This window comes from Babylonia areolata, chromosome 32 (assembly GCF_041734735.1).
Source record: "Babylonia areolata isolate BAREFJ2019XMU chromosome 32, ASM4173473v1, whole genome shotgun sequence".
Taxonomy (NCBI): domain Eukaryota; kingdom Metazoa; phylum Mollusca; class Gastropoda; order Neogastropoda; family Buccinidae; genus Babylonia; species Babylonia areolata.
Window position 1 is genome coordinate 22831750 of NC_134907.1, and position 12329 is coordinate 22844078.

At 43.7% G+C, this 12329-nt stretch overlaps 1 protein-coding gene across 1 annotated transcript in view; it reads left to right on the forward strand.

Annotated features, from left to right (window-relative positions):
- LOC143276648 (intraflagellar transport protein 57 homolog) overlaps positions 1–12329 on the forward strand; it is a 38178-nt gene that overhangs the window by 3396 nt on the left and 22453 nt on the right. Inside the window, exons 3-7 of the mRNA XM_076581269.1 lie at positions 825–933; positions 3106–3159; positions 7459–7577; positions 9332–9428; positions 10863–10940. Of these exons, the coding sequence (XP_076437384.1) occupies positions 825–933; positions 3106–3159; positions 7459–7577; positions 9332–9428; positions 10863–10940 (457 nt within the window). The remainder of the gene's footprint in view (positions 1–824; positions 934–3105; positions 3160–7458; positions 7578–9331; positions 9429–10862; positions 10941–12329) is intronic.

Below are 12329 nucleotides of genomic sequence, written 5' to 3' on the forward strand. Positions count from 1 at the left end.
AGAGATACTCTGAAAGTCTCTCTGAAAGCGTTTGATATCAACCCTGACTTCTGGGAGGAATCTGCAGTGGACCATGACAAATGGCGCGCTGCTATGCACAGAGGCGCCAAGTTGTGCGAGGCCAACAGGACTGCTGCAGCCGTTCAGAAGAGGCAGGCCAGAAAGTCACAGGCAAACAAGCTCCCTAACAATGATATGCCTGTCTTTGTCTGCCCCAACTGTCAGCGAACATTTTGTGTGCAGATTGGACTATTCAGCCATCTGCGCATTCACAGATAGATTCATGAGCATCCCCCCACCACCACCACCCTCCCCCATCCCCCAACTGGATGACAACGATGGTCATCATCGATCTCGAAGGACACACACCACCACATGCATTGTGTTATCAGAGAGAGATGGGTGAATGGATGAATGACTGAAAGAATGATTAAATGAATGAGAATGTGTGTGTGTGTGTGTGTGCGTGTGTGTGTGTGTGTGTGTGTTGTGTTTAATCAAGCAGATGGCACCCGTCAGTTGGCTCTACCCAGTTGGCAGGCAGCCTGTTGTGCAAATGACCGAGTGTTTGTTAAGCGCTTGGAGCTTGGTCTCCGACTGAGGATAGGTGCTAGATATATATATATATATATATATATATATATATATATATATATATATCATATCATGAATGATTTCAAACACATTACTTTGTGTGTGTATACAGATATAGCTGTCTTGAAGCATGGTAGTGATAAGGACAGTATTTTGCAGGCATTACTTTGTGTGTGTATACAGATGTAGCTGTCTTGAAGCATGGAAGTTTTAAGGACAGTGTTTTGCAGGCATTACTTTGCTGTCCAGACCAACCCAGGAGAGCAGTTCTACATGTTCACGTCCATCGCTGCCTGGTTACTTCGCACCGCTGGCAAAAACTTTGATCAGCCACAGGAGGTAAATCATTTTTGTTCAACAGGAAGAGGTAAATTTACACGTGGAGTGTCGGCCTAGATGTGACGCATCCACCTAGCAAGCAAGAGAATCTGAGTGCACTAGTTTGAATCCCATTGAATGGTTGCGTCGCTCCGCTGGCAAAAAATTTTGATCAGCCACAAGAGGTAAATCCTTTTGGCTCAACACGGAGAAGTAAATCTACATGTAGACAGTAGAGTGTCGATATTGGGCTAGAGGTTACACATCCGCCTAGGAAGCGAGAGAATATGAGCACTCTGGTTCAAATCCCAAAGAAATCTGTTGTGACAAAAAGAGTAATACAGTACAATGTTAACTCAGTACTGCCAGTTTGCTCCCCTGATTATCCCCACAGACAGCCCCCAAAAAACCAATGTAAGAAGTTATGAACTGAAAGTTTCCAGTCTGATCAGAAACATAGGGAGTCATTTGGGGAGACTAGATATAAAACATCCTCCTTTCTTATGCTACCTTCCAGTGTGATGATTAAAGTATCCATATTTTTTGTTCAAAATTTGCGCACACTGATAAATTAAAATTGAATCCAGGAAAGCACAATGAAAATCAAATGGAGAAAGTTTATACAAACAGTGGGTTGTAAAATAAGACCATAGGTGTTAGTTGGCAATGCCAGTGGAGGTAAAAGAAAAGATTAAGAAGATTATAAGTAGTAATCATTCAAAGGAGGCGAGGATGAAAGAAGTGAGTAGAGATTCAGAGGAGGTGGGAGAAGGATGGGAAGGAAGGGGGGTGGGAGAAGATCCAGGATGGGAAGGAAGGGGGTGGGAGAAGATCCAGGATGGGAAGGAAGGGGGGTGGGAGAAGATCCAGGATGGGAAGGAAGGGGGTGGGGGAAGAAGATCCAGGATGGGAAGGAAGGGGGGTGGGAGAAGATCCAGGATGGGAAGGAAGGGGGTGGGGGAAGAAGATCCAGGATGGGAAGGAAGGGGGTGGGGGAAGATCCAGGATGGGAAGGAAGGGGGTGGGGGAAGAAGATCCAGGATGGGAAGGAAGGGGGTGGGGAGAAGATCCAGGATGGGAAGGAAGGGGGTGGGGGAAGAAGATCCAGGATGGGAAGGAAGGGGGGTGGGAGAAGATCCAGGATGGGAAGGAAGGGGGTGGGGGAAGAAGATCCAGGATGGGAAGGAAGGGGGTGGGGGAAGAAGATCCAGGATGGGAAGGAAGGGGGTGGGGGAAGGATGGGAAGGAAGGGGGGTGGGGGAAGGATGGGAAGGAAGGGGGGTGTGAGAAGATCCAGGATGGGAAGGAAGGGGTGTGGGAGAAGATCCAGGATGGGAAGGAAGGGGATGGGGGAAGGATGGGAAGGAAGGGGGGTGGGGGAAGAAGATCCAGGATGGGAAGGAAGGGGGTGGGGGAAGAAGATCCAGGATGGGAAGGAAGGGGGTGGGAGAAGATCCAGGATGGGAAGGAAGGGGGGTGGGGGAAGAAGATCCAGGATGGGAAGGAAGGGGGGTGGGGGAAGAAGATCCAGGATGGGAAGGAAGGGGGTGGGAGAAGATCCAGGATGGGAAGGAAGGGGGGTGGGAGAAGATCCAGGATGGGAAGGAAGGGGGTGGGAGAAGATCCAGGATGGGAAGGAAGGGGGGTGGGAGAAGATCCAGGATGGGAAGGAAGGGGGGTGTGAGAAGATCCAGGATGGGAAGGAAGGGGGTGGGGGAAGGATGGGAAGGAAGGGGGGTGGGGGAAGAAGATCCAGGATGGGAAGGAAGGGGGTGGGGGAAGAAGATCCAGGATGGGAAGGAAGGGGGTGGGGGAAGAAGATCCAGGATGGGAAGGAAGGGGGTGGGGGAAGAAGATCCAGGATGGGAAGGAAGGGGGTGAAGGGGGGTGGGGGAAGGATGGGAAGGAAGGGGGGTGGGGGAAGGGAAGTGGAGTGGGTGGAAAAAAAAGACAAAACTCAGGGGGGTGGGGGAGGGGAGGGGGGGCTTTAGAGGTGGGAGGAAAAAGGAGGGTAAGGGAAAGGAAGAGAATTCCGTGTTTAGAAAGGGATTTGTTATCAATGTGTGTATGTTATATATGTGGATTGATTATTTCATTTCATGATTTTAGTGTGTGTGTGTGTGTGTGTGTGTGTGTGTGTGTGTGTGTGTTTGCATTCTTAAGCATTTACTGTCCGTTCAATGTCCTTTTCAGTATGATGACCCCAACGCAACGATTTCAAGCATTCTGGATGAAGTGAGAAAATATGTGAGTACACACTGCATATGACACATTTCAACCACACACGCTCACTCACATGCACACTTGCACATACATGTGCTGGCATGTACCCACCTTCCCACACTCACACTGTGAGCAAACATGCACATGCTCATGCACACAGATAGGCATGCATTGAAACATACGCCACAGTCACTTCTTACATCTTCTGTGACTTGTTCATTGAAAGTAAACATGTCATTGTCAGTCATGCTGTGACTTGTTGATTGAAAGTAGACATGTCATTGTCAGTCATGCTGTGACTTGTTGATTGAAAGTAGACATGTCATTGTCAGTCATGCTGTGACTTGTTGATTGAAAGTAAACATGTCATTGTCAGTCATGCTGTGACTTGTTGATTGAAAGTAGACATGTCATTGTCAGTCATGCTGTGACTTGTTGATTGAAAGTAGACATGTCATTGTCAGTCATGCTGTGACTTGTTGATTGAAAGTAGACATGTCATTGTCAGTCATGCTGTGACTTGTTGATTGAAAGTAGACATGTCATTGTCAGTCATGCTGTGACTTGTTGATTGAAAGTAGACATGTCATTGTCAGTCATGCTGTGACTTGTTGATTGAAAGTAGACATGTCATTGTCAGTCATGCTGTGACTTGTTGATTGAAAGTAGACATGTCATTGTCAGTCATGCTGTGACTTGTTGATTAAAAGTAGACATGTCATTGTCAGTCATGCTGTGACTTGTTCATTGAAAGTAGACATGTCATTGTCAGTCATGCTGTGACTTGTTGATTGAAAGTAGACATGTCATTGTCAGTCATGTAGTTAAAACAAATTCAGTGTCAAGCTACTTTCTTCAGTCGTCTTGAGAAATTGCAAACATCGTAATTTGAAAAGAAAAGAACTCTCACATCATTAGATATTAAATATTTTATTATTGATATTGTTTTTTGTTTTGTTTTGTTTTGTTTATTTTGTCAAGAGAGCACACACAACTACACCCAGCTCTCATTCACTTAAAGTCCCACAGTGTAGTGCTGTCCTAGTGATGACACCAGTTCTCATTCACTTAAAGTCCCAGAGTGTAGTGCTGTCCTAGTGATGACACCAGTTCTCATTCACTTAAAGTCCCACAGTGTAGTGCTGTCCTAGTGATGACACCAGTTCTCATTCACTTAAAGTCCTAGAGTGTAGTGCTGTCCTAGTGATGACACCAGTTCTCATTCACTTAAAGTCCTAGAGTGTGGTGCTGTCCTAGTGATGACACCAGTTCTCATTCACTTAAAGTCCTAGAGTGTAGTGCTGTCCTAGTGATGACACCAGTTCTCATTCACTTAAAGTCCTAGAGTGTAGTGCTGTCCTAGTGATGACACCAGTTCTCATTCACTTAAAGTCCTAGAGTGTGGTGCTGTCCTAGTGATGACACCAGTTCTCATTCACTTAAAGTCCCACAGTGTAGTGCTGTCCTAGTGATGACACCAGTTCTCATTCACTTAAAGTCCTAGAGTGTGGTGCTGTCCTAGTGATGACACCAGTTCTCATTCACTTAAAGTCCTAGAGTGTAGTGCTGTCCTAGTGATGACACCAGTTCTCATTCACTTAAAGTCCTAGAGTGTAGCACTGTCCTAGTGATGACACCAGTTCTCATTCACTTAAAGTCCCAGAGTGTAGTGCTGTCCTTGTGATGACACCAGTTCTAGTTCACTTAAAGTCCCACAGTGTAGTGCTGTCCTAGTGATGACACCAGTTCTCATTCACTTAAAGTCCTAGAGTGTAGTGCTGTCCTAGTGATGACACCAGTTCTCATTCACTTAAAGTCCTAGAGTGTAGCACTGTCCTAGTGATGACACCAGTTCTCATTCACTTAAAGTCCCACAGTGTAGTGCTGTCCTAGTGATGACACCAGTTCTCATTCACTTAAAGTCCCAGAGTGTAGTGCTGTCCTAATGATGACACCAGTTCTCATTCACTTAAAGTCCCACAGTGTAGTGCTGTCCTAATGATGACACCAGTTCTCATTCACTTAAAGTCCCACAGTGTAGTGCTGTCCTAATGATGACACCAGTTCTCATTCACTTAAAGTCCCAGAGTGTAGTGCTGTCCTAGTGATGACACCAGTTCTCATTCACTTAAAGTCCCACAGTGTAGTGCTGTCCTAATGATGACACCAGTTCTCATTCACTTAAAGTCCCAGAGTGTAGTGCTGTCCTAGTGATGACACCAGTTCTCATTCACTTAAAGTCCCATAGTGTAGTGCTGTCCTTGTGATGACACCAGTTCTCATTCACTTAAAGTCCCACAGTGTAGTGCTGTCCTAGTGATGACACCAGTTCTCATTCACTTAAAGTCCTAGAGTGTAGTGCTGTCCTAGTGATGACACCAGTTCTCATTCACTTAAAGTCCCATAGTGTAGTGCTGTCCTTGTGATGACATGTCCGCCTAGGAAGTGTAAGAATCTGAGCAAACTGGTACAAATCCCACAGTTGCCAGTATTTTGTCCCCCTAAAGTAGACCTTGAGTAGTGGACTGGGCGCTAGTCATTAAGATGAGATGATAAACCAAGGTCCAGTGTGTAGCATGCATTTAGCACACGTAAAAGAATAAATAGCAACAAAAGCTTTGCCCTGGCAAAATTCTGTAGAGAAACCAACTTTGATAAGAAAAATAAAATTGCAGGCAGAAAAAAAAGGTGGTGCTCTCAGTGTTGTGACATGCTCTCTCTGGGAAGCTCAGCCCAATTCCACACAGAGAAATCTGTTGTGACAAAAATAGTGTTACAGTTCAATACAATACAATACAATACAATACAATACAATACAATACTACAGTACAATACAATATAATAAGTAGAACCATCCACTTCCAGTTTCAGTTTTTTAGAGGAGGCATCACTGCGTTGGGACTGATCCATACACACTACTCCACATCTTCTATGCAGATGACTGACTGGCAGCATAACATAACACGCTTAGTCAGGCCTTGAGTGTATGGATAAATTTTTTTGTATAAAATTACATTTCCGACTGGCCGGGCCGAGAAAACGCGGATCGTGTCGAGTGCGTTCACGGATTGATAAAAATGACATTAAAGGCAACACTGACCTGAGTGTGTGGCAACAAACCTCTAGAAGTCACCAGAGGAGGTGTAGGAGGAGGTGGAGGTCTGGAGTCGACCGGAGGGAGCGGAGGAAGTGGAGGAGGCAGCGGGTTGGCGTTGTTGAGAGGGCCATGAGTAGAGGGCCCAGAGTGTCAGCGAATCGATTGTGATCGCGCCTTAATTTTAGCACGATTCCCCAATCGAGCTACATAATTATGTGACCTGGTTGGAGACATAATTTGACAACAAACAAGAACACCAGAGAATCGACAGACAGGCAGAAAATACGAAAAAAATTAGCTGTATGAAGAGCACAGGTACAGGAGTCATTATGGCTGCCGGAAAAAGAGGGCGCTAGCCAGCAGGACAAAGGGGAGGTTACCTACTTCCAGGAGGTTATCGGCTGTAGTTTCGTTTTCTCCACATAGGCGGATAGTAGTTTAGTAGTTTGCACAGGACAGGAATGTCAGACCCCTGCTGGAGTCTGCACTAGTTGGGTCACGGTTAGTATGTTATTTAAACGTAAATTTAGATAGAAAATTTCCTTTTCAGAGGGGATTTCTTCTACATGATTTTGTCAGATGACAACACTTATGTTGCCATGGGTTATTTTTCAGTTCACCAAGAACTACTGGTGCTAGATGAGGATGAGGTCACACAACAGAGAAGACCCTGCACTGTTGTTGTCACTTTGGTTGTGTTAGTGGTTTGTGTCTGTTTCTTCACACTTTAGTTTTGATGCTGTGTGAAACATCATTTCATAAATTTTCATTTTCAGTTTTCATTTTTTTTCGGGCAGTATAATCATGTGCCAGTATTGCTGCCTGTATGTTGTTACTGCAGATAATTCAGTGCTGTGTGTGTGTGTGTGTGTGTGTGTGTGTGTGTGTGTGTGTGTGTGTGTGTGTGTGTGTGTGTGTGCATATTTCTGTGTGTGTGTGTGTGTTTGTGTTTGTGATTCTGTATGTGTGTGTGTGTGTGTGTGTGTGTGTGTGTGTGTGTGTGTATCTGTGTGTATGTGCACATGTGTGTGTGCATTTGTGTGTGTGTTTTTGTTTGCATGTATGTATTTGTGTGTGTGTGTATGTGTGTGTACATTGTGTGTGTGTGTGTGTGTGTGTGTGCGCATTTGTGTGTGTATGTATGTGTTTGTTTGTTGTTGTTTTTTTGTGTGTGTGTGTATGTGCATGTGTATGTGCATGTGTGTGTGTGTGTGTATGACTGTCAGGGTCACACAATAGATTTTCCACCCTCCAAGCTGAAGCAGGGATGGGGGGAGCACTGCATATATGTCTTGGATCGCCTGGCTGATGAAACGCTCATCGCCACAGGGTTCAAATGGAAAACGTGAGTTAGAAAAAAAAAAAGTATTTGTGCGCATGAGAGAGGCATTCCGTCCAGGAGGAGGGTGGCAGAATGGTTGAGATACTTATCTGTCAGTGCAGTGTATCTGTGAAGGTCTGGGGTCCATTCTGAGTCTCACCCTTTCTCTTAACTCTCTCCATATGAACGGCGAAAGAGACGTCGTTAACAGCGTTTCACCCCAATTACCACCATCAAAATATTGCAAGCGGAAGGCTCTTGTACTGAAGAGGTGAATGTTGACAAAGAATACCACAATTCTGATGACGGAAGCTAAAGGTTGGGTCATTGAGACACCCACTGGACATCCGAGGGGCCCGTGTCGAGGAGAAGAGAGGACTGGCCGTACCGAGTGAGTTAAGTTCGACTGAAAAAATCAAACTGAGTGTCTTGTTATTTAGATGAGATGATAAACGGAGGTCCCATGTGTAGCTTTTGTTGACTCACTTGTGTAAACAAAGTAAGTCTATGTTTTAACCCGGTGTTCGGTTGTCTCTGTGTGTGTGTGTGTGTGTGTGTGTGTGTGTGTGTGTGTGTGTGTGTGTGTGTCTGTCTGTGTGTCTTTGTGTCCGTGGTAAACTTTAACATTGACATTTTCTCTGCAAATACTTTGTCAGTTGACACCAAATTAGGCATAAAAATAGGAAAAATTCAGTTCTTTCCAGTCATCTTGTTTAAAACAATATTGCACCTCTGGGATGGGCACACACACACACAAAAAATGAAGCCTAATTATATGCAAACTGCATTTACTGTTATATTTATATTTTTTGTATTCTCAAAACTTGGCACTTTGATCTGATATTCTGACCCAACAACAAGAGCAGTCATTATTATCATTTTTTTGTTCAAACAGGAACTTCTTTTGCTAAGCATGGAAGTTTTATTTATTTTGCAAACGTTTTTGGTGCTGATAGTAAAAAAGGGAAATTACTCTGTAATTAATGCTAGGGGACTTAATTTGCTTTGAACTGATCTTTCTCATCTTAAACATTACATTTTGAAATTATACTCAATACATAAAAAGCTTGGATTTAAAAAAAAAAAAAGTGTATCACAAGTGAGTCTTGAAGGCCATGCCTCTCTTGTTTATTTATTACCTATTTTTAAAATGATCTATTTGTTATGGCAGTGAGAGCTGTTTTAGGCTTAGCACCATTATCATTACTATTATTACTGCTGTTGCTATTGTTTTTCATGTTGTCCTTGTCAGTGATAATGATGGTGATGGTGATGGTGATGTCAGAATTAAACTCCAGTGTACACTTGTTATCACAATGTTTCTGTATGCTTGTGACCCTCACTGCTGACCTCCATTATTATTATTTTTATGATTATTATTATTATCTGATGACGATGTTGCTATAGAGGTCCATTTTGGTTTGGGACTGCGTGACAAGGCTGTACTCTACGCTTCCTGTCATAATGATATCCAGGCGTTAACCAGGCCCGAGAGATACAGACACTTGCAGTGTTGGTCAGGTAATTAGAGCAACACACCCAAAGACGCATCCTTGAAGTGGATGACACTCAACTGTGTGGTCCCAGTCTCCCCATTTAAGCCCACAGCACACTCAACTCTGGGTAGGAGCTGGCCACGGGCTGAAAAACCCACCTCCGCTGGGATTCGAACCCGCTTCCTCCCAGCCGTCAGTCCGCGACGCTAACCACTTCGCCACGGCGGCTGGTATTATTATTATCTTATTATTGTAATGATTTAACGTGGCTCATATGGGCAGACCCCAGTACCCGGAAGAGGAAGCCGAAGATGACAATGTTGTGGAAGACGACTCAGAGCTAAATCTGAACGAGATAGAGAAGACCATGATCATGGGGGTGAGCAGATTTTGTTCCATGTGTTGTGTAACAACAATACCTTGAACCTTGAACCTTTGGGCGTTGAAGCCTTCTTCAGGCTAGTTCGCCTCTCCTTGGTGGCTACAGCACTGGTTTGTGGCATGCGCGGCAAGCAGCACTGTAGCTGAGTTACTGCAGGCAGGTTGGTTCGTACACACTAGGCAACTGTTGCCAGTGCGCGTCCTGCCTGGATTTGAAGCAGTTTAGGGTAGGGGTGGTCACAACACTGTCCGGCAGGTTATTCCATGAGTTCACGACTCTTTGTGAAAAGGAGCTGCTGCGGACATTCAACCTGCAGTGTTTTTTCTTTATCCTGAGACTGTGGCCCCGGGTGTTGTGGCTGGTGGCTGGGTCTAACCTTGGCCTATCCACGTCGTAGAGCCCGTGCATGTACTTAATAAGTACAATAGTATGATATGATATGATGGTATGATGTGAATACTTTTATAGCACCTATCCTGGGTTGGGGGTCATTTGCACAACAGGCTGTCTTGCCTACCTGGGTGGTGCTGACTGAAGGCTGACAGTGGGCGCTCATCATTCATTTCCTGTGTCATTCAAATAGGATTTCAGGCAAGCACACATTCACACTCAGACAGACATGTAACATTTTACGTGTATGACCGTTTTGTTTATTTGCTCTGCCGTGTAGGCAGCCATACTCCTTTTTCAGGGGTCTGCATGCTGGTTATGTTTTTGTTTCCATAACCCACCGAACATTGACATGGATTACAGGATCTTTAATGTGGGTGTTTGTTCTTCTGCCTGCCTGTGCACACGACAGGGGTTCAGGATCTTTAATGTGGGTATTTGTTCTTCTGCCTGCCTGTACACACGACAGGGTTTCAGGCACAAGCAGGTTTGCTCATATGTTGACCTGGGAGATCAGAAAAATCTCCACCCTTTACCCACCAGGCACCGTTTCTGTAATGATGGTGATGATGGTTTATGGGATGATGGTTTATGACAGTGACACTGATGATGATGGCTGATGTTGTCTGTGAGTGTGTGTGTGTGTGTGTGTGTGTGTGTGTGTGTGTGTGTATGAAGATGAGATGCAATGCATGTGTGTGTATGCATTGCGTGCATGTATGGGTGTGTTTGAATGTGGATGTGTATGTGCATAAGTGTGTATAAGTGTGTGTGTTTGTGTGTGTGTGCATGTGTGTGCATGCATGAACATGTGTGTGTGTGTTTACAGGTGTCTCCGTGTATGAATGTGTTTATTTGTGGGTCTTTCTTTGTGTTTGTGTACATATGTGGTGTGTGTGTATTTGTGTGTGTGTACCTGTTTGTGTGCGTGTGTGTGTGCATGTGTGTATGTGGTGTGTGTGTGTGTATGTGTGTATGTGGTGTGTGTGTGTATGTGTGTGTGTGTATGTATGTTAAGGTCATGTCTGATGATGTACTCAGGGAGATGACGATGAAGAAGATGAAGAAGATGAACCACTGATGGACTTGGAGGGCATGAAAAATCTGAATTTGAACAAGGTCAGTGTGTGTGTGTGTACCTGTGTTTATGTTTTGTTTTGTTTTGTGTGTGTGTGTGTGTGTGTGTGTGTGTGTTGCTGGTAATTTGGCTTTCTTGTGTAGTCACTCCAAGGGAACTTCAAGATGGTGTAGAAGCAGCATTGGTGGAATCTCCTCAGGAGGTGGACGTGACTGCAGTGGGTGACTCAAGACCGAGTGCTGTAAAGAGGGTGTGGAACACCACGCCTCTGTAGACGCTGGTCGTTTTTGTTTTTGTTTTTTTTTTTCCTTTTTGCTGCCCCATCATCTGCATTGTTTCAGTGGCAGTGCATTGTTTCAGTGCATCGTTTCAGTAGCAGTGCATCGTTTCAGTGCATTGTTTCAGTGGCAGTGCATCATTTACAGTGCATCGTTTCAGTGGCAGTGCATCGTTTCAGTGGCATTGCTCATATGCTGCTTGCTCTGAGTCCCACCATACATGGTCACACCTGGCGTGGGCAGTTCACAGGATGGATGTTTATCTGTGTTTTGAGGTGGTGGTTGTCCAAATGCACTGGTTTTTTAATGATGAAAAAAAAAGATATTAATAATAATGATAATGATAATAATGTAGTAGTAGTAGTAATGATGATAGTAATGATAATAATAACAACAATGATGATGATGATGATGATGATGATGATGATGAATGATAATAAAACAACAACGACAACAACAATGACAATAATAATAATGATGATGATGATGATGATAGTAACAATAATGATGATAACAACAAGTACAACAACAACAACAACAATAAAAAAAAAGAAAAAAAAGAAGAAAAAAAGATGATGATGATGAAAATGATAGTAATAACAACAGCAAAATGATGGTTATAATATACTAATACTAATAGTAATACTAGTAAGAATAGAAATAATAATGATAATGATGATAATAACGAATAAAATGACACTACTACAGCTGTTACTACTAATACTACTACTATTGATAATAATATTAATCATAATGTTGATAATGAAAAATATACTATTACTACTACTACTACTACTAATGATAATAATAACAATGATATTAATGATGATAATAACAGTGATAATGATAATGAAAATAATGATAATAACTGTCCTGCAGGTGGATGTGGTGAAGAAACAGACAATGGAGTCCACAATGATAATGAAAATAATGATAACAACAACTGCCCTGCAGGTGGATGTGGTGAAGAAAGAGGTCATGGAGTCCACAATGATAATGAAAATAATGATAACAACAACTGCCCTGCAGGTGGATGTGGTGAAGAAAGAGGTCATGGAGTCCACAATGATAATGAAAATAATGATAACAACAACTGCCCTGCAGGTGGATGTGGTGAAGAAAGAGGTCATGGAGTCCACAATGATAATGAAA